The following is a 27,996-nucleotide window of genomic DNA, read 5'->3' as shown; positions in this document are numbered from 1 at the left end:
GAGATGGAAAAGCATCTTGACCTCCTGGTGAAGATGCTGTAAAGATTGTTGAAATGGCAACACAAGATTTAGGATATTACATATCTTGAGTTGATAAAGCAGATATAGGGTTTGAGAGGACTGACTCTAAAATTGAAAGAAGTTTTACTGTGGGTAAACTGCTAACAAACAGCATTGCGTGTGGCAGAGGAGTCATTCATGAGAAAAGAGTCAATTGCAGCAAACTTCATTGTCGTCTTATTTTAAGAAACTGCCTCTGCCACCCCAACCTTTAGCATCCACCACCCTGACCAGTCAGCAGCCATCAACATTGAAGCAAGACCCTCCACCAGCAGAAAGGTCACACTTGCTGAAAGCTCAGATGATGGGTAGCACTTTGTAGCAATGAAGTATTTTTTAATTAACGTCTGTACATTTTTTTAAAGATCATAAATACTATTGCACATTTAATAGACTATAGTGTAGTGTCAACATGATTTTTATATGCACTGGGAAACCAAAAAGTTCATTTGACTCACTTCATTGTGATATTGCCTTATTGCAGTGGTCTGGAACTGAAGTGGCAGTATCTCTGTGGATGCCTGTGCTGTCTTTTGCCTCCATTCAGAATGACCACCTTCAACATACTTTTACAGTTAAAACTTGTCAGTGAGCTGACTTTGGCTTTATTCTTTTGAATGGGTGACCAAAATTTCTCTTATCTCTCTTCTTTATCTATAAAATGAAAATACACTTATCTGACCTGAGTTGTGAGAAAAACGTCTAAAAAATGTAGTTATCACAGTGTTAGATCCACAGTTGATAGCATCTGATCACTAACTGTATTCCAATGTGTCTTTATGACACACGTCCTCCCCATCTTATAATGACATCAATTAACTGGAGGTGGACATCTTTTTCTTTGCTGAATATGCGTATACTTGTTTTTGTCAGCTGGACCACTGTGAGCTCATTGTTTTAGTCAAACCAATTAAGGACGATTTGGGGGGGGACATGAGTCCACATGATTGTCTAGAAGTTTTTGTTCTGCTAAAAACAAGATATAATCATCAAGAAAACTTCAGAATAGAAGCCATCAGCTTGGAAAACAAAAGCAAAACAAACAAGATCACAGTGTGCCCAGCTGGTGTGGGCAGGGCCAGTGAGGCCAAACCCCAGGGCTTTAGATGGGTGGCCTTAAAGCCACTGCCCAACATCAGAGATCCCTGGGACTACACCTTCTGACAGCATCTGCACAGCTACATGGTCAGGTGAGCAACCCGGTGGGGCTGGTACAATCTTTGGGTAAGTACTTGGGAGAATAAATTCAAGGATTTTACTCCATCATAGTGATTTTAACATCTAGAAGAAAGGAGGATGGATTTTTAGACAGATAGGTCTAATCAGATACTCATTTCTTTTTCCTTCCTAGGTTTTGAAACATGTATCCTTTTGTCTTCCTGATCGCCCTTTGCTTGGGAATAGCCTCAGCTACTATAGAGCTTGATCAAAGTTTAGATGCACAATGGATTCACTGGAAGGCAACACATGGGAAGCAATATGGAATGGTTGGTAACATCCAAACTATCCAGGGGACCCAAAGAGAATGTCCGTGCTGGTGGTAGTTCGTAGCACAGAGTAGCATCTTGAGGCTGCTCTTCCTAAGGCAGTAAGCTGGGCACCGTGACTGCGCACAGTGTGGGCATATGTCCTGCTGTGTGGTTGCTGGAGAACAGCTCCCAGAAGCATCAAGCCATCCCTGGCTGTGATTTCTTCTCCCCTCTGTGAGCACATCCACTTGGCGCAGGTCAGTAGGTTTTAAACAGAAATAAAGATGATAAGTCATATGTTTGCCTCTAGAATGAGGGCTGGAGGAAAGCAGTGTGGGAGAAGAATATGAAAATGATTGAACAGCACAATCGAGAACAAAGCCAAGGGAAACACAGCTTCACGATGGCAATGAATGGCTTTGGTGACATGGTGAGTGTGGCACGGATTGCTGAATGTTTTGTTCTCTCTCTCCTCAGTACTTTGCCAAAAAAATCTTATGCTTGTCAACATTCTACTTTCTTTTCCTTGAAGACCAATGAAGAATTCAGACACATGATGAATGGCCTTAAAATCGAGAAGGATGAGAAAGGGAAAATGTTTAAAATACCTTTCTTTGCTGATATCTATGTACCTGTGGACAGGAGACAGACACCTGCTGTAAGTCCTGTGAGTATCAAGGATGACCAATCATCAGGTCTCTCTCCAAGAAGAAAGCCAAAAAGAAAGTGTCCCCCTTGCTATGGTTTCCTGTTGTGGAAACCATCTACCATGTTAACTATATTTTAAAAGAGTTTTCAGATCCATAGACTGCTGTCAGTCTTGCTATTGGTTTTGTAGACTGAGACCTTGATAATTTGTTTTCAGGGTCGGTGTGCTTCTGGCTGGGCTTTTAGTGCAACTGGTGCCCTTGAAGGACAGATGTTCCGGAAAACTGGCAAACGTGTTTCCTTGAGTGTGCAGAACCTCCTGGACTGCTCTTGGCCTCAAGGCAATGAGGGCTGCAATGGTGGTCTAATGAGCAATGCCTTCCAGTATGTTAAGAACAATGGAGGCCTGGACACAGAGGAATCCTATCCATATGTTGCAAGAGTGAGTGGAGCTCCTCACTTGTCACCATTCCAGCTCTGCCCTTAGAGCTGAATGCTTTTGAAGAAAACAGACACCATATTTAACATTCGCATTTTCAATTGTAGACTATCTGCAGACTGTCAGGACTGTCATTAAACGGTATTTGCCTGGCATAGTTCTCTGCTTAGATGGTTACCACATAGCTGTTTTTATTTCTACATCACATGGAGATATGCATGCCTTTCTATATAGGGTACAGATTTCTCCAAGGTGAAAAACTTCTTATGGACAGGTAGACCACGAGTGTTTCATTGAATCCAGACCAGTTAGCTTTGCTTTTTTTTTAAGTTTATTTATTTATTAATTTTGAGAGCAAGAAAGACAGAGCATGAAAGGGGGAGGGGTACAGAGAGAGAGAGAGGGAGAGGGAGAGAATCCCAAGCAGGCTCCATGCTCCGTGCAGAGCATGGGGCTTCATCTCACAACTGTGAGATCATGACCTGAGCCAAAATCAAGAGTTGGATACTTAACCGACTGAGCCACCCAGGGCCCCTCACACCAGTTAGTTTTTCAATTTCAAAACAATAAATACCCTTTCACCTCCTGGGTTGCTTCACAACAAACTTGACTTGGAAATCTTTTACCTGTAAGCTGCCTTGAAGTCATGTTCCCCAGGAAGTGGATGGTTGTAATCAAGTTTCTTTTCCCTTACCATTCAAAGGATGGACCCTGCAAATACAGGCCTGAGCATTCTGCTGCCAATGTCACTGCCTTCGAGAACATCCCTCAGCAGGAGGAGGCCCTTATGATGGCAGTGGCAAATATGGGGCCCATCTCGGCTGCTATAGATGCAAGCCTGGATACCTTCCGCTTCTATAAAGATGGTAAGCATTTGTCGATGTAGAAATTTAGGTAGAAAAATTGGAAAACCACCCTAAGAAACAGCAAGAGTGACACTTTGGTATGTAGAACTCAATGTAGAATTTAGGGGTGTGTGGACTTAACATAGTTGTTCATTCTGTACATGTAATATTTATGCCTGCTCTTTCCATATGCCATGACTTGACATATCCCCATGAGGATAAGTATATCATAAATATATTTAAATGGTTACATAATTTGATTGGTATGGCTTACTTTACTTTTTTCTAAATATTAAAATTTTTTTTAACGTTTATTTATTTTTGAGACAGAGACAGACAGAGCATGAACAGGGGAGGGGGAGAGAGAGAGGGAGACACAGAATCTGAAACAGGCTCCAGGCTCTGAGCTGTCAGCACAGAGCCCGATGCGGGGCTTGAACTCACGGACCGTGAGATCATGACCTGAGCCGAAGTCGGACACTTAACTGACCAAGCCACCCAGGCCCCCCATACTTTTTTCTAAATATTAGACCTTAGTAACTTTTAAAGAATTTTGCTACTGAAATTAACAGTGGAAAGTAGCCCTTGGCTCAAGTAATTTTATGTTCTCTGCTGTTTCCCTAGGTTGACATCCTACAAGTAGAATAATAAGGTTTCAGTGGGTGATTTTTTTAATGACCCTTGACTATTATTTTCAAAAGGGATTGTGACAGTTAGTATTTCTCCTGGTGTGAGATGAGGGCCTAAATCCCCACCCCTTCCCACTAAACAAAAATATCTGACTTTTAAATCTCATCTGAATTCATATCAATATCACAACTGAATTTTGAAATGCCTCCCCTACTGTGGTTGATAGGCTGGGTTACTATGACATGTCACGTGGGAATCCTCACCCCAGCATTGAATATTACTCCCCAGGCATTTATTATGATCCAAAGTGCAGCAGTGAAGACCTGAATCACGGTGTTCTGGTGGTTGGCTATGGCTTTCAAGGAAAAGAATCCGATAACCAAAAATATTGGTTTGTCAAGAACAGGTATGAAAATCCAGGAATACGTACTTTTGAATTTGAAAAAGGAATGTTTTTTGGAACCAGTGTTTGGACGCAGGTCCCCCAACCCTTGAGCACACTTCTGAAATCCCAGCAGTGTTTACCCCATCTAGGGGGGAACACAGACATAGTCATATAATGACAACATTAAGATATTGCCTCACCTGCTAGAGTCCTAATATAGTTTTGGTACCACTGTATTTCTAAATTGGAATTTTAAAAAATTTCTATAACACATCTGGGTCCCAAAATTTTCCTTTTCCTGCTCACATTGCAGTTTTGTGAAAGGTCTGGGGATAGAATTCTGTGCTGGGTTAGAACTCAACCATGAACAAGAACGGCCTCTCCTGATTCTTCCTAAATCTGTCCTGGTCTCTGCTGCACTGTTCAGTATCAAGTGTTATTATTCATAAAGATAAACGTGTTTTACCATTTGTAACAATTGGAAAACCCTGTCTTCTTTCAGCTGGGGTGCTGACTGGGGCATGGACGGCTACATAAAAATGGCAAAAGACCGGGACAACCATTGTGGAATCGCCACCATGGCTAGCTTTCCTATCGTGTAAGATCATGGTGATAAAGAAAGCCTTGATTGGCAACAGAATATACAGAAAATAAATTTTATTTTTAAGTCGATCACATCTTATTGTGCGGGATAAAACACTTGAATCACCGAAGATCCAAGTTGTGATTGGATTCTGTGCCCGTTCACACTAGTGATGAAACTACTTCTTTAATCCCTGCTCTAATCAGTGGTGTGTGGTTAACTTGCTTAATAACTTTTGAATTTCATGTTTTAAAAGGTTGCATGAAAGTTTTACCTTTTAAAATAAAATTTACTGTCATATGCTGAGGTGTGATTCTGTTTTTAATACATAAACTACTTTATAGTAAAAAATGCAAAGGTTTTGTGGAGAGGAAGAAATGTCCTTATTTCCTCCAGTATTCCTCCTAATTTCCTTCCTTATTTCCAAGTGGTTTAAGAATTTAATTGAGATGAAATGGGTCAATGGGAGGAAAAAAAGCCTCAAAATTTTATTATCAGGCAGGGAGGCCCAGTAATGAGTTTGAATACCGACCCCCCCACCCCCCGCCCAAAAAATGATCAAGTTGGGCAGGGTTTTGGTGGTTTTTTTTGGCAGTCTTATATATTTTAGACAAAGACAATAATTTGTGAGGAATTGACAGGAAAAAGAGGTGTGTGGGAGCTTTAAATTGTAGGAATTCCAAGTGGCATCTGGGCTGAGTTTGTATATGAGTGAAAAAGTAACAAGGTTTGTTTCTACAGCTTTCTCAGCTTTGAAGCCCCATCTCTGCTGATAAGGATGTCTCTTTACGTCGTAGCACATGGAGGGGACCTTTCATATGGGCCACTCATTTCCTGCTTTCAGGAGGGGCATGTGACAGCCTGGGTGTTGTTGCACCGGTTGCATCCCAAGTAGCTTCAACTCAAGATAGTCAATATGCCATGGTGGCACATTTTGGGGTGGCCTCCCTGGGGCTCAGAGTTTCTTCCTCTGAAACTCCCCTGAAAGTTTATATAATAAATAGCTGAGCAGGTGACTGTGGAGAGAGAAGTCCAGTTTGGATTGAGCAGTAAGAAATCTACAAAGAATAAGAAAAGCATAGATCACCATGAGGATGAATGAATGGGTGAACGAGGGTGTGGGGTACAGGCTTCTAGTATGGAATGAATCGGTCACAGGAATCAAGGGCACAGCATAGGGAATATAGTCAACAGTATTTTAATAGCAATGTAGGGTGGGGGTAGCTACATTTGTGGTGAGCACAGCATAATGTATACAGTTGGCAAGTTACTATGTTGTACACCTGAAACTACGGTAACATCGTGTGTCATTTATGCTCAAAACATTTGGAAAAAAGAAGGCAAGAGGATGAATAAATAGAAGAGAACGCATTTCCCCACACCTCATGAAATGAGTCCCACAATCCTGGAAATAGATCTGCTCAAATAAATGTGTTTCATTTATTTGGTGGAAAATATTAATTCCTTTTTTAAAGTAGATTTAAGTTAGATATTATGTGCCTCATTTGGGTTAGATAAAAAGCAACATTTTCCACTGATGATTGCACGAGCTCCCCCTGCTGGGCAGTCCGGTATCTAGAACATGATGACTTTGGAGACCCCCAGAGGCTAAGCTTTTACTTTCTGACTGGAGTGTTTTCAAAGCATGCATAGTGGTATTGAACCCTCCTTGTTCCATTATCATAGACAGATTTAGGATTGCCTTTTCTAATTCACCATCTCTGAAACTTGGGAATAAGATCTTTAATGCTGAAGAGAACCTGGAATTCTGATGTATCATCCGATTTTCTATGATTCCTCAACAGGCATGTTGTGTGGCACAATTTTATGAACAAATGATGTCACAAAGCACAGTGACAGAAGAGCCAGGTATCCAAGTCCATATGGTTCTGACCATTTAGGTGGGAGCCCTTTATATGCTTTGTTACCACATGAAATAAAGGAGCAGGGGTGCCTGGGTGGCTCAGTCCTTAAGCATCCGACTTCAGCTCAGGTCATGACCTCACGGTTGATGAGCCTGAGTCACATATCAGGTGAGTTCGAGCCCCTTTCAAGTTAGCCTCCTGTCTCTCTCTCTCTCTCTCTCTCTCTCTCTCTCTCTCATTCTCTGTCCATCTCTGCCCTTCATTCACTTGGGCCCTCTCTCAGTCTCTCAAAAAGAAAAAAAAAACAATGTGGTTTATAGACAAGGTGAGGTTGAAACCTGTACTTTTCAAAGTCTGGAGTGTTAATTGATAGTGTTAATGTTCATACATCTCCATTTTTCTTGTGGTCCTTTCAGGCTTTGAGAGCAGCACACGTTTCAAAATAGCTGATTTCAGAGTCTTCTGATTTGGCTCTGGCAGCTAGAAAGCTTGGTTCTGTCACTCAGCCAAGGAAGCCCAGATTTTTGGTCCACATTTTTAGGTGGTTCCTTCCTCTGCAACTTTCTTGGAAGATTCACGGATTCAAAGTTGAGCTGATAGTTTTATCTCCTTAATCCAGTCTCTTTGTTCTGACAATGAGTCAGTTCAGTCAAATTCATTTCAGGAAGAGGCAATGCAGGTATCTTCCTAGAGGGAGGCCTCTGCTTCAAACAATCAGGTAATAAATAAGAAGAAATTCTATGGCAGTACAAGAAAGATAATGTTTATTAATAAAAGGATCCAGTTATAAACCAGTTTCTGAGTTCCAAGGATAGCCAGTTGAAAGAATCTCTAGATGCTGGGCTTAAAGCATCTTTAGGCAGGTAAGGTAGGTAGGCAGTGGCAGGCTGACACACTTTCTGAGAGGCTCATAGAGGAACAGGCATGAAGATTGTCTACATATGAGCTATTGCGGTGATTTCTCAGAAGGTTACATCAAGTTGTTCATATTCAATTTGCAGGGCTTCAGGAAAAGGGGAGTTTTGGGTATCCAGTGATTCCAAGTCAAAAGGATAGAAAAAAAGTGGAAAACATTAGTTTGGAGATTGTGGCCAGGCTTCAGAGGAAACTAGAAGAAACTAGGATCTCGTCCAGTTCATAGTGAACTCTATTAGACTGTAAAATCCACAATGGTGTGTAATTGAAACATAATGTTTCTTTCTTTTTTTTTTTTAACGTTTATTTATTTTTGAGACAGAGAGAGACAGAGCATGAGCAGGGGAGGGTCAGAGAGAGAGGGAGACACAGAATCTGAAACAGGCTCCAGGCTCTGAGCTGTCAGCACAGAGCCCGACGCGGGGCTCAAACTCGCGGACCATGAGATCACGACCTGAGCCGAAGTCGGCCGCTTAACCGACTGAGCCACCCAGGCGCCCCCATAATGTTTCTTTCTATAATCACCCTCATTTTTACCAAGGACAGCCAAATTAAGACCAATTTGTTTGCAAAGTGTAATAGTTGCTTTTTTTTTTAAAGTTGGCCTGATGATGAAACTGCTGTAAATCATAGCTTATGAGAAAAAGTTTCTTAGGATTCCTTACTAATTAACAGTCCCAAACATCTGTTTTCTTCATCCTGTTAATTCATCATGAATTTATTGTCTCTTTGTCACAATGTATGCAAACTGACTGCTTTGCTTAAAGACTCAGATATAAGTATCAGGATGTTTTTCCAATGGGCTTTATTGGCTCCATAAAGTCTGCCTGAGTTCCTTCAAGCAGTCTGGTCATATCTGTGTCTGTGCAAGTCCCTGCTTGAATATGACATTTCTGTCAAAGTGTTGGTGATGTAACCAGTGTTTCCAAATACGTCCTGTTAACAAGGTAAGCAGATTCTTATTCAACTTATGCAAATTAAAATATTGTTGTGAAAATATGAAAACACTCACTGAAAGTTTTTGAATTCTGGACAGATCAGGTAAGGAGAAAAATATAAGTGTCTCAGTCTGTTCACAAAGGCATGTTTTATCAAATGGCTGTAAGTCATAGCTTAAAATAGTTTTTTAATACTGTAAAAAACATTTAAAAATCAGCAATGTTTCAAAAAATTTGTAAAAATGAGAATCATCCTCCATTCATTCAGTGCCATGTTATTAATTCTTATTCTGCTTGAATCCAGATCTTCCATTCGTTCTGGAAATTCTTACCCAGTTTAGCTTTATGATCTTAAGGTTATCAGAAGCCTATACAAAAGAGTTCTTTCCATCAGCCTCATGCAGGTGAAACACATTTGCAGAAGCTTGTTGTAAAAGCATCTGAGTAAAAGTCTAACTGTCTATAAATGATAAAAGACTTAAAAATGTCCAAAGTTAGGGGTGCCTGGGTGGCTCAGTCAGTTAAGTGTCTGACTTCAGCTCAGGCCATGAACTCATGGTTCGTGAGTTGGAGCTCCGAGCTGGGCTCTGTGCTGACATGTCAGAACCCGGAGCCTGCTTCAAATTCTGTGTCTCCCTCTCTCTCTGTCCCTCCCCAACTTGTGCTCTGTCTCTCTCTGTCTCTCAAAAATGAATGAAAACATTAAAACTCATTCTTAAATAAAATCTTAAATAAAATCAATTTTGCCATGGCTTGCAAGAAACCAGGAGAGTTTTTCTTCTGGCTGATAGCAGTGTAGCTGGTGAGCAGCACCTCATAAGGTCCTTCCCAGCGAGGTGACGGCACACGTTTTCTTCTAAAGATCTTGAGGTCCACCTGGTCTTCTGGTGGCAACATGACGAATGGAGGTGTTAAATTCCTTACTACCTGCTGTAGCAGTGGCACATCTAGTCAGAGAGCATCAGCCCATCTGCTGAGCATGCAGACAGTGACCAAACAGAATAGCACAGGGCTTGGGGCAAATCTATCAAATCCGTCTATACAACCACAGAGGGCAGGTGGGCCTAGGAAGCCTTCCTGGGGCGTGCTGATTTCTTCCAGAGATTTCCCGGGGTTTACAAATCATTCACTGGGAAAGCATGTGGTCAGGAATGTTGTGGATGCCTGGGCAAATCCAACTGTCTTTTTGGTCCTTCATTATCTTTGTGTCCAATTTGGTGGGTGGTAAGTGTAAGCCACAGGGTCAAAAGAAAGGGTGCTCTAGGAAGTCCATTTGGCCCACTGTATAATCCATCTGATAGTTGTTTGACACCTTTTTGTATCTGACTGTCTTTTGTAGACTGTGGGGCATTTGCCGGGTAATGAATATTGTCAGTCAGGGATAAAGGCAGGGTTCACAGCTGGGTGGAGAAAGAACAAGGGGGCCTGTTTGGGGTGCATACTTAAAGCTCTGCCAACCCTATCATTTTCTAAAGATGCAACATCAGCTGTCTTAGTATGTGCTGAACAGTGAACAATGATGGTTTTAGAAGGAGGGTGAATAGTTGTAATATGTCAGCAATTATAAGCCTTTTAGCAACGGAAATAAGATGACGGAGGGTTAGTTAAAAGCGCTTGTTTGTAATGGGTCTGTCATGTTGTAGAGAGGTGCTATGATTTATGAACTTGTAAGACAGCAGGCACCACGTGGGGACACACAGGTGAATAGGGGAGCTTAATGTCAGAGTGCTGGCTTTGTCCATCAGGCGGCAGCTGTGGCCACCGCAGGAAAGCATGGGGACATACCTGATGCCACAGCGTCTGATGGGCATGAGAAATGTGCTCCTGGCTGTATCTGATTGGCAAAAGGCTGTCCCAGAAAGCATGCAGCAACACCATGCCTTTCATTCAGTATAAATGAAAGGGCTTGTCAAAGTTAGGTAAGCTAAGAGGTGGGGTGTGGACAGAGCCAGTTTTAAGGCTTCAAAGGAGGTTAATGCCTCTAAAGTCCATTGATATCTGAGAGAAGAGCATACAAAGGTTTATCAAACATTGCAAACTAGGGACCCTTTGGAGGCAGTAGCCAGCTGCCCCTTAAGATTTATGTAACTGTGTATTCATTTTGGGGAGAGGGATGGACATAATTGATTCAAGAATATTTGGAGTGAAATTTTGAATGCCCTGAGGCATGTCCTAAACAGGTCACGTCATCCTAAATAGAAAACCGTTGTTTACATCTCTTGGAGTCTAGATGTAGAGCTGTATAAGCTGTCTGCCTTGTTCAGCTAATGCCCCTAAGAGAATGAGGGAGTCCATAAAAGCTCCCAGCTTGCTTTGTTTATAGAATAAAGGGTACCAGCAGGGAGCCTTGGGTAGAAGTTACAGTGTCTAGCTGGACTTTAAGGACTTGGGAAAATATTGCATACACCAAATATCCTTGGGGTATGCAAGGCCAGGTGAATGGTCTCCTTTTAACTGTGAAGGCACAAGAAACCAGGAGTCAGGGTGCAGAGGAATTGAAAAGGAAGCTGTTCACAGGTCATTTCTGTAAACCAGGTTGCATCAGCAGGAATGATGAAAATTATCAGCTGGATTGCAGGGCACAGGATGCCGAGAAATTATGAAAGAGATTATGGCTTCTAAATCCTGTGCAAACTGATGGATTTGGTTTCCCTCTGAGTCACATTTGCCTTCTTTCTTTATGGGCAAGATTGGGGAGATACAGGGTCGGGTGGTAAAGACAAGGATGCTGTGGTTCAAGAGAGACTCTGTTACAAGGGTATCACTTGCTCCGAGTCTCTAGAGGGAGGGTGCTGGACCACGAGGGGGAGGGTGGGTCCCTCTCCCGAGAAATGCACCCAGGCTCCCACTTCCTAACAACTCAACTTCAACTGTGTGTGTAGCCCAAAGACTGACTCGGGCATCTTTTAAACATCCATCCTCTTCAGAGGAATTTAACTCAGGATGAACTTGCAGTAAAGACAGCAGGACACTTGGAGCTTGACCTGAAGGTGAGGAAACAAAAGTGACTTTTCTTATTGCAATTTACATTGGCATTAAATGTAGGTAACAAATCTTTACCAAGAAGGTTTGCCAGTTAACACCTGGGAAGCAGCAGGGCCTGGGAGTGTGAACAGGGTCTGAAGAATCTGGGCTGGGCTGGGACATGGGCAGTAAGACGGGTTGCCCCGAGACTCTGAGAGCCTGAACAGAGTCAGGTGACAGGTAGAGATCAATCCTCTGAGCAGATGGGAGAGACAGTCACACCAATGCGACTCAAGAAATCTAGTTCCTGAGCCTCTGTTTAAAATTTTCTGGAAGGTCCTGGTGTTGACTGAGTACTGGCTGACCCATCATTTAAAGGGAGAATTGTCCCTCTGGAGAAAAATGAATTTTTTCAGGGTTACAGGGATTAGGGGAAATTGTTTCTTAGACTTTCCTTTTTCTTAAGTGCAGGACAATTTCTCCCCCAATGTCCTGTATTATTTGCAATATCTGCAGTTGTCTGGAGGCAAACAGGGACACGTCAGAGTGGGCTGGAGTCATTCTCCATCATGCTTTCACCTTTCCAAAGATTCAAGTTGTAAGGCAAGACTTGTTTTCTGTTCCTTTCTTTTATTCCTGTTGGCTTTCTTGAGAGCTATTTTCAAAGATGCAGGTAGCTGTCTCCATTATTTTGTTTGGTGTTTGCCGCCTCCCACCAACCACACTATCGTGGACTTGTCAGGTGTTTTTTTTTTTTTTAACCATATTTTAAATGTTTATTCGTTTATTTTTGAGAGAGAGAGAGAGTGCGAGCAGGGAAGAGGGAGACAAGTACAGAATCTGATGCAGGCTCCAAGCTCAGAGCTGTCAGCATAGAGCCCAATGGGGGATCCGAATGCACAAAAGGTGAGATCATGACATTAGCCAAAGTTAGATGCTTAACCGATTGGGCCATCCAGGTGCCCCTGTTTTTTAATATCAGGGTGGAAATTTCTCACAGAAGCAGAAATTACAAGAATTTTATGTTCTGGGGCTACTGGATTGAATACAGTGTGCTTTTTAAAGTTTGTATAAAATGCTTAACAAATGCACTTCTTCCTGAGTGTATATTTCATCCGTAGACCAATTCACTTTGGGGGAACAGGCCTCTTCCGTTGCTCCTATTAACCCTTGAACAATTGAGCCTTCTCCTGGTCATTCCCAGGAGGGCCAGAGAGACGCTGTGGCCCTCTGTGTCCCCTGTGAGGGGGGCTGTTTGGCCTGCCTGGTAACAGCCATATACTCATGGGCTGGAAGGACTCCCTTTAGCAGCCAGTGAAGGTGTCTGTGAGTTGGGTTGTAAAAAGGTATTAATTTTTAAAATTTCTCTGTAATTTCGGTAGGATCTTCTGAGAGTAGAGGTAAAGGGACTTCATAATTGAGAAGGTCTGTCACTGTCCAGGGGACATGAATTCTTTGTGACAGGGGTCCAGGAAACCCTCCTCGAGGACATTGCTCAGGAATGCCTGGAACTGGCAGAGCTTGATCACGAAGCCCTCAAGACTCTGAGCAATTGTATAGACCGCAGCATGAGATTTACCGCCCTTCCTGGCCACTCCTGCTAGATGTACTACTCAACACTCAGCACTTACAGGAACAAACTGTATTTCCCAGGCCAGGAGGCCAGGCTGAAGTACTCTCTATAAATCTTGTAATGAAACAATTGTAAAAATAAGGAGCTGATGTTCAGGTTTTTTCAGGGAGAGTTGGAGTTTTTGTATTTAAGGGAACTGGCTGAAGAGCTGGGGCTCGGTTTTGAAGGGAAAGTTTCTAGACCAGGAGCCCAGAGATCCAAAAGATCTCCTGGAGGGTCAGGGACAGAGGCGTGGGGATGAAGGAGATATAAGAAGGGGGATTGATGTCAGATTTGGTTTTTGATTCTTATTCTGATTTTTGTTCTTTTATTAAGAGACTCCCTAAGGCTAGCCTTATACTGGTTTGTGTTTTCTTTTCTTTTTCTTTAATTTTCTTTTTTCTTTTTTAAAATTTACATCCAAATAGCATATAGTGCAACAATGATTTCAGGAGTAGATTCCTTAGTGCCCCTTACCCATTTAGCCCATCTCCCCTACCACAACCCCTCCAGTAACCCTCAGTTTGTCTCCATATTTATGAGTCTCTTCTGTTTTGTCCCCCTCCCTGTTTTTATATTATTTTTGTTTCCCTTCCCTTATGTTCATCTTTTTGTCTCTTAAAGTCCTCATATGAGTGAAGTCACATGATTTTTGTCTTTCTCTGACTGACTAATTTCACTTAGCATAATACCCTCCAGTTCCATCCACATAGTTGCAAATGGCAAATTTTCATTCTTTTTGATTACCAAGTAATACTCCATTGTATATATATATACCACCTCTTTATCCATTCATCCATGGATGGACATTTGGGCTCTTTCCATACTTTGGCTATTGTCAATAGCACTGCTATAAACATGGGGGTGCATGTGTCCCTTTGAAACAGCACACGTGTATCCCGTGGATAAATGCTTACTAGTGCAATTGCTGGGTCATAGCATAGTTCTATTTTTAGTTTTTTGAGGAACCTCCATACTGTTTTCCAGAGTGGCTGCACCAGCTTGCATTCCCATGTGTTTTCTTTTCATTTTGATCCTCCCCTAAATACCAAGAAGGCAGCTGCTAGGAAGGAGAACTCTCTAAGAAATGTTCTAAATATAGAACATTTTCTAATTTGAAAGATCTGCTGTCTGCTAATGGCCAGTGGGATCACCATTAATATATTTATTTTAATCGTGACTCAATCCAAGAAGCCTCTTTATGAAAGGACTCAGCGACAACTTTCCAGGATTAGAATAAGTCTCTACCATGGATGTAAGGATGTTTCTGGAGAGGGTATGGATGAAGAGGTCCCCATGATCCAAAGTTTACTCCTGAAAGAGTCTAAGAAAACAAAGACCTTTGTGCAACATCCTAATAACAAGTGTGCCAGGATGCCCACAAGGAGCTCCAGGCTCTTATGACCTGGCTTTGGTCCCCAGGGAGACTCTGCTGCTGTACTGTATTTGAGCCTGTCACCAGGGATACCCAGGGATCCAGGCAAGGGCTGAGACCCCACCTCATGATGGGGAGAGGAAAAGCCACTGAGCAAAGGGGTGTGTGGGATGGAAGACAAGGCTGGGTCCATTTGGAACATGCAGTCTGCCATAGTCAGTCTCTGAACATCCCCTAGAAAGGACTCTTTGTAAAAGTCATCTTGCTTCACCATGACAGGCTCGCTCAGACTGCTGTCCACACCATCCTGGGAGTTCAGCCCAAGACTCTGAGAACATGCGCAGGTGCCGATGGGACAGAAAGTGGGTAGATCTGACTGATGTGTGAACAATTCAGCAGATATTAGAAGCTTCTGTAATTTACAAGCCATTCATATTTATTTAAAAATTGGAAAATCACAAATCATCTTTCATAAAACTATTTTGAGGAGCACTTGGGTGGCCCAGTCTGTTGAGAAATAGACTCTTGATTTTGGCTCGGGTCATGGTTTCAAGTTCATGAGATTGAGTCTCATGTCAGGCTGTGCACTGACAGTGTGGGGCCTGCTTGGGATTGTCTCTCTCCCTCTTTCTCTGAGTTTTCCACTGCTTGTCCTTTTTGTTTTTCAAAATAAATTTAAAAAACTTAAAAATCCTATTTCTAAGAGAAGCTTATAGACATGAAATAAATAAAGCAGAAAAAAATTTTGACTCCTCCCTAAGTCTTGCATGTATCATAAAGTAATTACCAGTGTTTCCTACATTCCATAGACCTTTATAATTTCTATCAAAAAAAATTGCAAGGGAAGCAAATGATTCAGAAATTAGAAAGTGGAATTTGGACAAGTGTGTGTGTACTTACAACACTTGGTTCTTTTAGGAGCAAAGGACTCAGAAGAGTGAAGAAATCTCCATTGATATTTCAATCATTATCACTAAAGCTTAGTTAGAGATCACACACTATTCAAGTCCTTCTTTTTTGTTCCAACATTTTATGGTGGAGGAAAACATTAATGGTAGCTAGGCCACGTTTGTGGGTTTCTCTAAAGAAATTAAAATCCTAAACTGTCAGCTCACAGAGCCCAATGAGGGGCTCAATCCCTGGAACCATGAGATCATGACCTCAGTTGAAATCAAGAGTTGGACACTCTCCATCGGAGCCACCCAGGCACCCTGCAGTTGTTTTACTTTTAAAAAGTAAAATTTCATACATTTTTAAAAGAAACTTGAAAATTCAAAAGTTACCAGACTAGTCACTCATACAAAAGTATTTACAGCAATAATGAGTGAAGTGGTAATATTCACAGTGTAAAATGTCACACAATCAAATCACAACTTGGTTTTTAAATGATTCAAGTGTTTCACCCCACACAGCAGGGTGTGGTAGGCTTGAAAATAAAACCCATTTTCTGGATAATTTGTTGCCAGTCAAGGTCTTCTTTACACCATCATCTCACACGATAGGAAAGCTGGCCATGGTGGCGATTCCACAGTGGTTGTCCCGGTCCTTGGCCATGAGTATGTAGCCGTGTTTGCCCCAATTTGCACCCCAGCTGAAAAAAATGTTTTTTTTCATTTATTACAGAGGAAGAAACACATTTCTCTTTATGGACAATAACACCTGATACTCAGCAGTGCCTGAGGCCAAGACAGATTCAGGACGAATCAAGAGAGGCCATCCTTGCTCATGGTTGAGTTCTAACCCAGCAGAGAAATCTATCCCCAAACCTTTCACAAAACTGCAAAATGAGAGACAGGAAAAGGAAAGTCTTGGGTCAGATGTGTTTCAGATGCAGTACTACTCAAACTATAGCAGGACCCTTGCAAGTTTGAAACAGTAGCTTAATGTCAACAAATGAATATGTCTCTATTCCCGCTAAGTGGGGCAAACACTTCTGGGGTCTCAGAAGTGGGCTCAAGGGTTTGATGATCTATATCCAAACACTGATGCCAAAAGGATTTCCTTTTCAATTCCAAAGACAAATATTTTTGGCTTTTTATACCTGTTCTTGACAATCCAGTATTTTTTGTTATCTGATTCTTCTCCTTCAAAGCCATAGCCAACCACCAGAACACCGTGATTCAGGCGTTTATTGCTGCACTTTGGATCATAATAAATGCCTGGAAAAGTAAATTTCAATTCCAAGGTGGGACATCAAAGCAACATGATAACATCTAACAATAACCGAGTCACCGCAGTAAAGGAGGCATCTCAGAATTCAGGTGGAATATAAATCCAATAAGATTTAGAAATCAGTTCTTTTTGTTTAGCAAGGCTGGGGATTTAGGCTCTCATGCACATCATCACACACACATCATCACAATCTCTTATGTAAAGAACAGTCAAGAGGCATAGAAGAACACTCGTTGAAACTTTGTCATTCTATTCTACCATGTCAGCATTGGGAAGCAGCAGAAAAACACACAATCACTTGAGCCAAGGGGTTCTTTCCAGCGTCCATTTCACTAGTAAAACTCTTTGGAAATCTTCCAGGTCTAACAGGTGGGAAGAACTAAAGTAAGTTAAACTATACCAATCAAATTATGTAGCCATTTAAATATATTTATGAAGTGGTTGAAAGAGGGGCATTTGGGTGAAGTCATGTCAACATGCTGAACAACAGGCACAAAATCACATGTGCTGAAGGAACAACTACGTGAAGTCCATACCCTCCTGATCTGTACACAGCAAAGGGTCTATCTTGCCTTATATGATGGTGGTTCCCCATTTGTCCTGCCTACTTTTGTACGTAGACACATGCTGACCTTTTTTATAGAACTGGAAGGAATTCAGGCTTGCATCTACAGCAGCAGAGACAGGCCCCACAGTTGCCACTGTGGTCATTAGGCCATCCTCCTTGTTTACGACACTCCAGAAGGCAGTCACGTTGGCAACAGAATTCTCAGGCTTGTATTTGCAGGATTCATTCTTTCAAAGGTAAAGGGGGAGAGGCTTGATCACTACCATCCACGTCCAGGGGAACAGGAGTGCAAAACTGTTTGCAACTGAATGATTTCCAAGTCAAGTTTGTTATAAGGCATCTCAGGACATAAAATGGGTTTGATTGTTTTGAAGTTGAAAAATTAGCAGTGTCTATCCAATGAGACACTCTTTGGGTTTACTCGTTCATAAAGTTTTCACTCTGGAGACCTGTACTGTATATAAGATGGTGTTCGTGACACCATGTAACATAGTTGTAGGAACAGCTATATGGTAATGAGGTGATCACAGAGCTGTGCTAGGCTAATACATTTTAATGGCAGTTCTGACCCTTTGCAGGTATAGAGTCAACAATCAAATACAAGAATTCTAATTACAGGATCTGTTTCTACTGAAATGCTCAACTTTGATAAAAGATAAGGAACTCCACTTACCCGTGCATGATATGGATAGGATTCCTCTGAGTCCAGTCCCCCATTGTCCTTAACATACTGGAAGGCTTTATCCATTAGGCCACCATGGCAGCCCTTATTGCCATGAGTCCAAGAGCAGTCCACCAGGTTCTGCTCACTCAGTGAAACAAGTTTGCCAGTTTTCCGGAACATCTGTCCTTCAAGGGCACCAGTTGCACTAAAAGCCCAACAAGAATGACAGTCACCCTGAAAACAAAATGCAAACACTCTGAGCCTACAAAATAAATTGCAAGGCTTTGACAACAGCCCATAAATCTTAAAACTCTTCTAAAACATAACAAACTGCATATTGTGCCTCAATTTCCAAAGCAACAACACTGATTCCTTTTGGCTTTACTCTTTTTTTTTTTTTTTTTTTAATTTTTTCAACGTTTTTTATTTATTTTTGGGACAGAGAGAGACAGAGCATGAACGGGGGAGGGGCAGAGAGAGAGGGAGACACAGAATCGGAAACAGGCTCCAGGCTCCGAGCCATCAGGCCAGAGCCTGACGCGGGGCTCGAACTCACGGACCGCGAGATCGTGACCTGGCTGAAGTCGGACGCTTAACCGACTGCGCCACCCAGGCGCCCCTGGCTTTACTCTTGAGAGGGATCTGCCGAATATTGTCCCACCTGATTCTTCACAGGAGTCACATAGCCTTTCTCTCTCCAGTCCACAGATGAAGGGATCTCAGCAAAGAGAGGTGCTTGGAACACTTTCCCCTTTTTGTGTTTCTGGATTTTAAGGTCATTCAACACCTGCTTGAATTCTTCACTGGTCTTCAAGGAAAAGGAAACAGAATGTTGGCAAGCATGAGATGTTTTGAAAAAGTACTTAGAGGAAGCATGAAACATTCAGCAATCTGTGTCACACTCACCATGTCACCAAAACCATTCATTGCCATTGTGAAGCTGTGTTTCCCTTGGCTGTGTTCCCGATTGTGCTGTTCAATCATTTGCATATTCCTCTCCCACACTGCTCTCCTCTGTCCTTCTTCATCCTGGAGACAAACATATAACTTACCATCTTTGTCCTATTTAAAATCTACTGTCCTGAGACGTGTGGGTTCCTCAGTCAGTTAAGCATCCAACTTGGGCTCAGGACATGATCTCGTGGTCTGGGGTTCGAGCCCAGTGTCAGGCTCTGTGCTGACAGCTCAGAGCCTGGAGCCTGTTTAGGTTTCTGTGTCTTCCTCTATCTCTGTTCCTCCTCAGCTCAATTTCTGTCTTTCTCTTTCTCTCAAAAATAAATAAATGAATAAATGTGAAAAAAATAAAATAAAACAACCTAATGACCTACACCTAGTGGATGTGCTCACAGAGAGGAGGATATCCCACACAACCAGGGATGGCCTGAGACTTCTGGGAACTGTTCTCCAGCAACCACACAGCAGGACATATGCCCATGTTGTGCACAGTCCCAGTGCCCTGCTTACTGCCTAGGTAAGAATAACCTCAAGAAGCTACTCTTTGCTATGAACTCCCACCAGCATGGAATGTTCTCTGCAAGAGTCCCTTGGAAAGTTTAAATGTTACCAACCATGCTATATAGTTTCCCGTGTGTTGCCTTCCACTGGGACCATTGTTCATCTAAGCTCTGATTGACTTGTGGAGCAGCTGACGCTATTCCCAGGCAAAGGGTAGCCAGGAAGAAGGCAGGATGCATGTTTGAAAACCTAGGAAAGGAAAAAAAATGAGTGTCTGATTAGGTCAAACCACCTAAAAAGCCATTCTTCCTTCTGAGATGTTAGAGCCACTGAAGTAGAGCAAAAAGATTGAATTTATCCTCCTGAGTGTTTACAAGGGCTGTGGAGGAAGGCTGAGGATGTGGGACGTGCAGTGCTCCCACTCCCTGCTCTGTGACCTGCCTACTGGTTCCAAAGCATGTAAATGGCAGTGCAGGGAGTGAGGAGCCCTGAGTCCTGGTGTGGTGGTGGTGGGGGGGGGTGGGGAGGGGGGGCAAGCTGCCATGTCTGGAGGGGTCAGGTCCTGGAAAAGTGCCTCCTGGGAGCCCCAAACTCCCAAGGCAGCTGTCCCCAGTGTTTTCAGAGGTGGCCCACCCTTCATGCCAGTTCTGGGGATCTCACCTGTGGTAGGTGCAGTTGTGCAGCTCAGTCACACCTTCAGGTCAGGGGATGTCCAGGAGGCCTGGCAATGGTTGGGAGGCTGCCCATTTAAGGTCTAAGATTGGCCCTACCAGCCCTGCCCCCACCACCTGCGTGCCCTGCAATTGGCTGATCCATCCTGTGGGCGGGGCCTCTGTGCCCTGGAGCTCTGGGCATGTGATGCCTGGGTCCCTAATTATCCCAGGGGAATTTGTGCCTGCTTTAGTGGCCCCAGGGGGAGGTGAGCTGGGGAACCAGGGACAGCCCTGTGGAGGGGGTCCGGCGCCTCCCTGGGGACCCACATCAAATAATTACCATGAATTTATGCATTGGCGGATGGTTCATGAAAATAACTTACAGGGAACCCCAACTGGCTTTTAAGGACCCTGCCTGTCCTTTAGTCCTAGGATTTTTGGTTAAAATCTCCTGGAGGGATGAGAACAGGATAATCTAGTCTAGTGGTTCCTGTTTATTCTGATCGAAGGTGCAGCAGGTGGAGGGTGCAGAGCCCACATGGGGAGGTGTTATAAGTGTGTCAGGATGGGATGCCCCTGGGTTATGGAAGAGTCTGGAGAGGGCAGGCAGTTCCCCAAGCAGGGTATGCGCTGGGCAAGGCTCAAGTCCTTTCAGGGAAAGGGGCAGAAGGGAGGGGTGTATGGAGAAGGCATGGCATTTTTTAATGCTCCTGTCCTGCCTCCCCCAGGTAGAGATTCTTCTTCCCTCTCAAGCCTTTCTCAAAACTGACAGAAAAGAGTTATTTCCAGAATAATATGGTTTAATAAAAGGAGGACAGGCAGAATGTAGAAACACCCTTTCCCTGCCTACTGTCTGTCTTATGGATTAGTATGTTTCTCAGTATCCAACATGTTTTTCTTCTGATTTAATTTTAAAAGTTTCAGAAAGACATTTAATTCAAGCAAAAAGGTATTTATTAACCTCAGTTTCCTCAGTGAAGACATAGGGCAATAATTTGATTTTCCTTAGAGGATTCTTGTGAAGATTAAATGAGATAATACATGTGAGGCACGAGCATAGAGTAGGGCTAATTTAATACTACTTCCTTGTGAGGTCACAGAAAATCCTTCCAAAGGTCATGCTTCATTCAGAAAGTATTTATTTGAGAATTTGATACATAGGCAATCCCTATTGACTTCTTTTCTTCCTGTGAACCAGGTCACCAGTTTAGTGAAATGAATCATAAATTATAGTGGTTAAGTAAACCTATACATTAAAAAGCCAAGCTACATCTGGTTAACATTCTTGAATTATACTCCCAAACTGATAAATGAGGCATACATATCCTAACTATACCCACGGAACTTAAAATACAATCTATTGTCTCTCATTTGACCCATTATGCTAGAGATGATATCACATTTTAAATTACAGATAGCTTTTTTTCTTTCCTATTAGAATTTAGGCAGTCATCTGAGTGTGCTAAGGTGGCTCAAGTTTTTCTACAAGCTGTTCAGATTACAACGAGATGATATTTCATACTCCTCAGGATGGGTAATATTGACAAGGGTGCAATAGCAAATGTGGGTGAGGGTGTGGAACTGTTGAAACTCTCATACATTACTAGTGGGAATGTAGATGGTAAACCACTCTGGACGGTGGCTCACCACTTGCTTATAACAGTAACTATACACGTGACCATTAACTCAGCAATTGTAGTGTTAGGATCTACCCAAGTGAGAATATTCACATCAGCTTTACTCACAATAAGTTCTAACTGGAAACCAGAGGAGAATGAATAAACACAGTGTAGTACATTCTTACTCAACATTTAAAAAAGAACAGTATATGATTCTTTTTTTAAAAAATTTTTTAAATGTTTATTTTTGAGACAGAGAGAGACAGAGCATGAATGGGGGAGGGTCAGAGACAGGGAGACACAGAATCTGAAGCAGGCTCCAGGCTCCGAGCTGTTAGCACAGAGTCGGATGCGGGGCTCGAACTCACCGACTGTGAGATCATGACCTGACCCAAAGTCGGATGCTTAACCAACCGAGTCACCCAGGTGCCCTGAACAGTATATGATTCTTAAAAACAGTATGTCAAGCAAAAGAAGGCACATGTTCAAAAGTACATATCTACATGTATTATATGAAGTTCAAAAGGCAAAACTAATCTGTGGTGATAGATCTCAAAACAGTAGTTACTTTCAGGGGAATTATTGACTGGAAAGGGGCAAAAGAGAACTCATTAAAATGTGGGAAATTCTTTTTCTTTAAGTTTCTTTTATTATTTATTTTGAGAGAGAGAGAAAGAGAGAACAAGGGAGGGGCAGAGAGAGGGAGAGAGAGAATCCACAGCAGACTTTGCACTTGTCAGATGTGGGGCTTGATGCATAAACTGTGAGATCATGACCTGAGCTGAAACCAAGAGTTGGATTTAGCCAACTAAGTAACCCAGGTGCCCCAGAATGTTGGGAAATTCTATACCCTGATCTGGGGGATAGTTCCATGGGTGCGTGTATTTGTCAAGACTTACTCAGCTATATACTTAAGATCTATTAATTTCATTTTATGTAAAATTCTACCTCAATAGAAACTTTGTTAGGATAAAATTTGAGATCAAAGCAAAAAGAAAAAAAAAACCCACAAAGTTAAATTGTAAAACATGGATGTTTTGTCAGGATACTGAGCAAATTCCTGACTTTTCCCTGAAAAAAAAAATCTGTAGAAAGTAGCCAAATCTTTCTATTGACCTAGAGCTGTACCCCAAGTAAGACTACTATCTGTGCTTGTTAATGTGGTGGAAATAAGCAGCGACAGTAAGACTCCCTCGGAAAAGCAGCTGTGAAAGGAAAGCCTGACCTCCAGCTTCTCTGGGTCACCAGTGCCTGCAGCCTGGGTTCACCTGAAGCCACAGGGCAGCTCTCAGTGGACAGAGTGGTCTGAACTCAGGATGAGATCCTGGGAAGCCTGTCCATCCATGAGGCCCTTATTCTCTTCTTCTGTGAATTATTTTGAAAATACTCTGACACAAGACTTAAATAACATGTTGAATCTTTATTTTTTTTTTCCTGACTCATTTCCTGACTCATTTGACAATTTCCATTGTCAAGTTAGCTAACATAAGGTGTATACAGGGTGCTCTTGGTTTCAGGAGTAGATTCCTGTGATTCATCACATAAAACACCCAGTGCTCATCCCAACAAGTGCCCTCCTCAGTGCCTATCATCCATTTTCCCTGCCCTCCCGCTCCCCACCCCGTACCACTGTCAGTTTGTTCTCTGTATTTAAAAGTCTCTTATGGTTTGCCTTGCTCTCTGTAACTGTTTTTTTCCTTTCCCTTCCCCCATGGTCTTCTGTTAAGTTTCTCACCTTCCGCATATGAGTGAAAATCTATGATATCTGTCTTTCTCTGACTGACTTATTTCACTTAGCATAATACCCTCCAGTTGTATCCACGTTGTTGCAAATGGCAAGATTTCATTTCTTTTCATTGCCGAGTAGTATTCCATTGTGTGTGTGTGTGTGTGTGTGTGTGTGTGTATATACATACATATATATATATATATATATATATATATATATGTATATATATATATACATACCACATCTTCTTTATCCATTCATTAGCTGATGGACATTTGGGGCATTTTTATTTATTTTTTTTAAATTTTTTTTAACGTTTATTTATTTTTGAGACAGAGAGAGACACAGCATGAACGGGGGAGGGGCAGAGAGAGAGGGAAACACAGAATCCGAAGCAGGCTCCAGGCTCTGAGCCATCAGCCCAGAGCCGGACGTGGGGCTCGAACTCGCCGACCGCGAGATCGTGACCTGAGCCGAAGTCAGACGCTTAACCGACTGAGCCACCCAGGCGCCCCAGGGAGCATTTTTAATCTTTTAAAGCAGCAAGAGAACAATTAGTTACTGATTTCGCATTTATTTGTAAAACAATAAAAGTTTCCTCCAGATTCTTAGTCTGTGTTTCTAAAGTAGACCGTTAGAACATCTCCTAGGGAAGCAAAGACGTGTGCACCTGTTGGGAAGGAGCAGAAGAGGGGGAGATGTGGGAACTGACTTTGCTTCAGGAGAAAAGCTGGTTTTACTTCTGTATTTGACTTTTCTGTTTGTAAAGCCTGTTTCTCTATGTGAGGACCTCATTTCTACTGAAGTATATGCTCCTGTCATTTCATACAAAATAAAAACTGCACAATAGTGCTTGTGTTCAAGGATTTACAATATGTTTATGCTCTGGGGGAAATCTTTCTTTAAAAAAATATTACTTCAGTCAACATTTATTCAGGGTAGTTTTCTGGTTCAGTACTCCAAATTATGGAGACTATGAGTCCTTTAAAAATTCACAATTTTTTATTTTATATCACATTCATTATAGTTTCCAAATATTTTGCATCTTCCAGGTAGCACCAGAATGATCCTTTAATAGAAGAAATACATCGCTTCAGGGAAATTTAACAGGAAGTAGAAGAGAAGGTCACAGTGTGCACTGTTGATGTCACTGTAACAGGCCAAGTGCCCCCAACCTTTATGCAATACAAGCAGGAAATATTTAATTCACATGGTATAAAGTCATAGCAAGTGGTTTCTGATTAATTGTCCATGACTGTTGGACTACTTAGTCCTTCACAGTGTTATCCCTGGGCTCATTGTCTTTTTATCCCATTCTGAAGGAGTACCATCACCCTCATCATAATCTTTGTTTTCTGCCATTCTTTAATTGCTGGCCCTAAATGGCATTTCCAGGCTCATATCTCATCCCTGCCTCAATGCCATAAACAGTGCAGTCCATCAGCGCGCTACTCTGATGACCTGATGTTACTCTGAGGAGCTCTCCTGTGCCTCAGTGTATTTGCCAAGCTGTGTCTTCCCCCTGGAATGTTCTTCCTTTCCATTCCACCTCTTAAATGTCTGGTGGAATCCTGCTCTTCCCTCCAGTCCCCTATGAAAAGCCAGTAAATGGATTTTTTCTTTGTGTCTCCAGAGCTTCTGGACTTCAAAGCTTTCAGGGTGCCTGTTACAGTGTTTATAAGTTTTTGGTAATCCTGGCTAGGCTGAGCTCCTCAAAGTCATGTTCATGTCTATTACACCATTGAACCCAGAATCTCAATGATTGGGTAAGCAGGTGCTTGATTAATAAGAAAGGTTGCATGTTGCACTAAAAATATGGGCAGCAGAACCAAATTATGACTTTCAGTTCCTTTAGATTTTGACTTTTTTTTTTTATTTGCAAAGTACATCCATGCATAAAGTTGCTCTCATTTTGGTCACATTAAAAATGAATAAATGGAGCTGAAATATTCACATTTATGTTTATATATTTTTCTGTTTCTTTTTCCAACTTTAATCTGTGATAATTCACCCAAGGCAGGAGAATTTTCCTTCCACACTATATATTAAGAAAGAATATCATGAATAAACTAATGTTCAAGCAAGTGCAGAAAATGTTTTAAATTATTTAATAGAAAAAAATGCTTATAACATGGTTAGTATTATTATCTGCATTCAGATGGCCAGATTATTACAAGTATATCAGCTACTTATTAAGATCATCAGTCTACTTGGTTTCACTTTATCAACAATAAGAACAAGTTACTTGCAACTTTTGCTTCAGACATTCTACAGTCCAGGAAACCAACATCATCACCATCATCGTCATCATCACCTTTGTGGTAGTTGTCAACAGCTTGTGATATGTTAGGCATTGTTACATGGCTTAAATATATCACTCTATTTCCTTTCACAGTGACTTCTGCCTGAAAGAGTCTTTGAATCCTTGTTGCACGTCCCAATGATGAAAATTTGGAGTTGGCAAACTCTAAGTTAGTCCATATGCAAAGAGTAAGAAAAATGACATGATGTGAAACTAGGGTAGTTGACAGCTCAGGTATTTTAAGATATCTTTGAAGAGCAAAAGACAGGTAATCCAAACCAATTATATTCTTTTTTTTTTTTAAATAGAATTTTGGAGAAGATATTGGGATATTGACAGAGTTCATAGCAATGCTAAGAAATAGATGTCAGGACCAAAACACCTGGAATCCAGGGCAAATCTGGCATCTAAGCAGCAGGAACTAGTCAGCAATGTGGTCAGGGCTCAGTTGCTGTAATAAAAGAATTCACATTGTTTCCTCCATCCTTGCATCCACTCTGCTTCCAGATTGAAAAACCTGGAAGACAATGTCTGTCAATATTTCATCCCGTGTCTAAGGGAGGGAAAGGCATCTTAATATAGCCCCCTCTCCCACAAGACTGCATGTGATGGGGAAGAAGAAACCACAAACGAGAGCACGCTGTTCCTACCAAGACAAGAGGAAATGGATGCTGGTGGCTAAGAAATAGCCTTTGTTCAACATGGCAGCCCCCATTTAGCTTCTCAAGATACAGATAAGCTTTTTCTTTTTATTAAATGTTTTCTTTTGAGATAATTGTAGTCACATGCAATTGTAAGAAATACTACAGAGAAAACCCATGTCCTTCTTAATTAAATGAAAACAAACACATACATGGATGGAATAGAATAGAAAGTCCAGAAATAAACTCACACATATACAGAGAATGTGAATAGATATTTTTCCAAAGAAGACACATGGATGGCCAAAAAGTACATGAAAAGATGCTCATCATTGTTAATCACCAGGAAATGCAAATAAAAATCACATTGAGATGTTACCTCACACCTGTTAGTGTTACTATTATCAAAAAGACAAGAAATAAAAAGCATAGTGAGGATGTAGAGAAACTTTGTAGAGAGACTCCTTTGTATACACTTCGTGGGAATGTAAACTGGTGCAGCTCATGTGGAAAACAGTATGGAGGTTCCCCCAAATTAAATGTAGAACTATTATAATAATTCCCACTTCTGGGTATTCATTCATAGAAAATGAAAATACTAACTGGAAATGATATATGTACTACATATCCATTGCAGTATTATTTAAAAGACTATTATTATATATAAAAGAGTCAAGATATAGAAACAACCTAAGTGTCAATCAATGAATGAATGCACAAAGAAGATGTGGCATATATATACACTGACATACTGCTCAGCCATAAAAAAGAATGGAATTTTGCCATTTGTGACAATATGGATGGACTTTGAGGGTCATTATCCTAAGTGCGATAAGTCAGACAAAGAAAGGTAAATACTATATAATCTCTGTCAAATGTGGAATCAAAACAAAAAGCAAAAAAAGAAAAATCAAGCAAAACAAATAAACAAAAAAAACCAAAATAAGCTAATAGATACAGAAAGTAGATTAGTGGTTGGCAGACACAGGGACTGTGGAGTGGGAGAAATGGGAAGGGGGTCAAAAAGTAAAGGATATTACAAAAAGAAAAAAAGAAGCCTGAGGGGGAAAAAAAAAGTATCTTACCTTCTGTTCCTTCTTTAATTCCAACATTAGCCTGGGGCAGAGAATTTATTGCCTCTAACCCTGCAGGTAAAACAATGCATAGAATCTAAAACACCTTCAATTATTGTGCATAGAAAGAGTCTCTCTTAACAATGCTTTCTTTTCTTCTTTCTGTTTCCTGATGGGCTGGCGTGCATAGAAGTTTCTCTGTAAAGAAAGTGTGTTTCTTGCTGGAGCTTAGTGCAGGGAACAAGGAGTAACAACTACATCCTACATTCTCACATTTTTCTGCCAAGTTTCCAAATATTCCAGCCTGGTTAGGTGTTGTCCATACCCCCAGGGACAATAGGTGATAGGTCAACCACCTTGTAACTGACATTTCCAGCTTCTCAGCTTACTTA

The 27,996-nt window shown here is 41.6% G+C and overlaps 2 protein-coding genes and 1 long non-coding RNA gene across 4 annotated transcripts; 2 read left to right on the top strand and 1 right to left on the bottom strand.

The window, feature by feature from the left end:
• The first annotated feature begins 1,421 nt into the window (after positions 1 to 1,421).
• On the top strand, positions 1,422 to 5,247 carry LOC122204805 (procathepsin L-like). The gene is made up of 7 exons (XM_042912506.1): positions 1,422 to 1,547; positions 1,840 to 1,959; positions 2,062 to 2,196; positions 2,395 to 2,619; positions 3,320 to 3,482; positions 4,380 to 4,497; positions 4,979 to 5,247. Exons 1-7 carry the CDS (start codon positions 1,422 to 1,424, stop codon positions 5,076 to 5,078), a joined length of 987 nt encoding a protein of 328 aa, XP_042768440.1. The 3' UTR covers positions 5,079 to 5,247.
• A 1,591-nt stretch (positions 5,248 to 6,838) lies between these two features.
• LOC122204850 lies at positions 6,839 to 26,764 on the top strand. The gene is made up of 3 exons (XR_006195806.1): positions 6,839 to 7,092; positions 25,984 to 26,158; positions 26,398 to 26,764. It is a non-coding gene; the product is annotated as an uncharacterized LOC122204850 (long non-coding RNA).
• LOC122204849 (procathepsin L-like) lies at positions 16,175 to 19,826 on the bottom strand. Of its 2 annotated transcripts, none has more exons than XM_042912605.1 (7): positions 19,697 to 19,826; positions 19,039 to 19,154; positions 18,806 to 18,940; positions 18,142 to 18,366; positions 17,533 to 17,695; positions 16,770 to 16,887; positions 16,175 to 16,319 (listed from the first exon to the last, which is right to left on the bottom strand). In XM_042912605.1, exons 1-7 carry the CDS (start codon positions 19,824 to 19,826, stop codon positions 16,220 to 16,222), a joined length of 987 nt encoding a protein of 328 aa, XP_042768539.1. In that variant the 3' UTR covers positions 16,175 to 16,219. The 2 variants fall into 2 exon arrangements, with proteins under 2 accessions (XP_042768539.1, XP_042768538.1); XM_042912604.1 differs by having other exon boundaries at positions 18,794 to 18,940; positions 19,039 to 19,161; positions 19,701 to 19,826.
• Positions 26,765 to 27,996: the final 1,232 nt, after the last annotated feature.

Source organism: Panthera leo, chromosome D4, assembly GCF_018350215.1.
Source record: "Panthera leo isolate Ple1 chromosome D4, P.leo_Ple1_pat1.1, whole genome shotgun sequence".
In the NCBI taxonomy this organism is placed as follows: domain Eukaryota; kingdom Metazoa; phylum Chordata; class Mammalia; order Carnivora; family Felidae; genus Panthera; species Panthera leo.
Note: the sequence above shows the minus strand (reverse complement) of the source record. Positions and strands in the feature narration are given on the sequence as shown.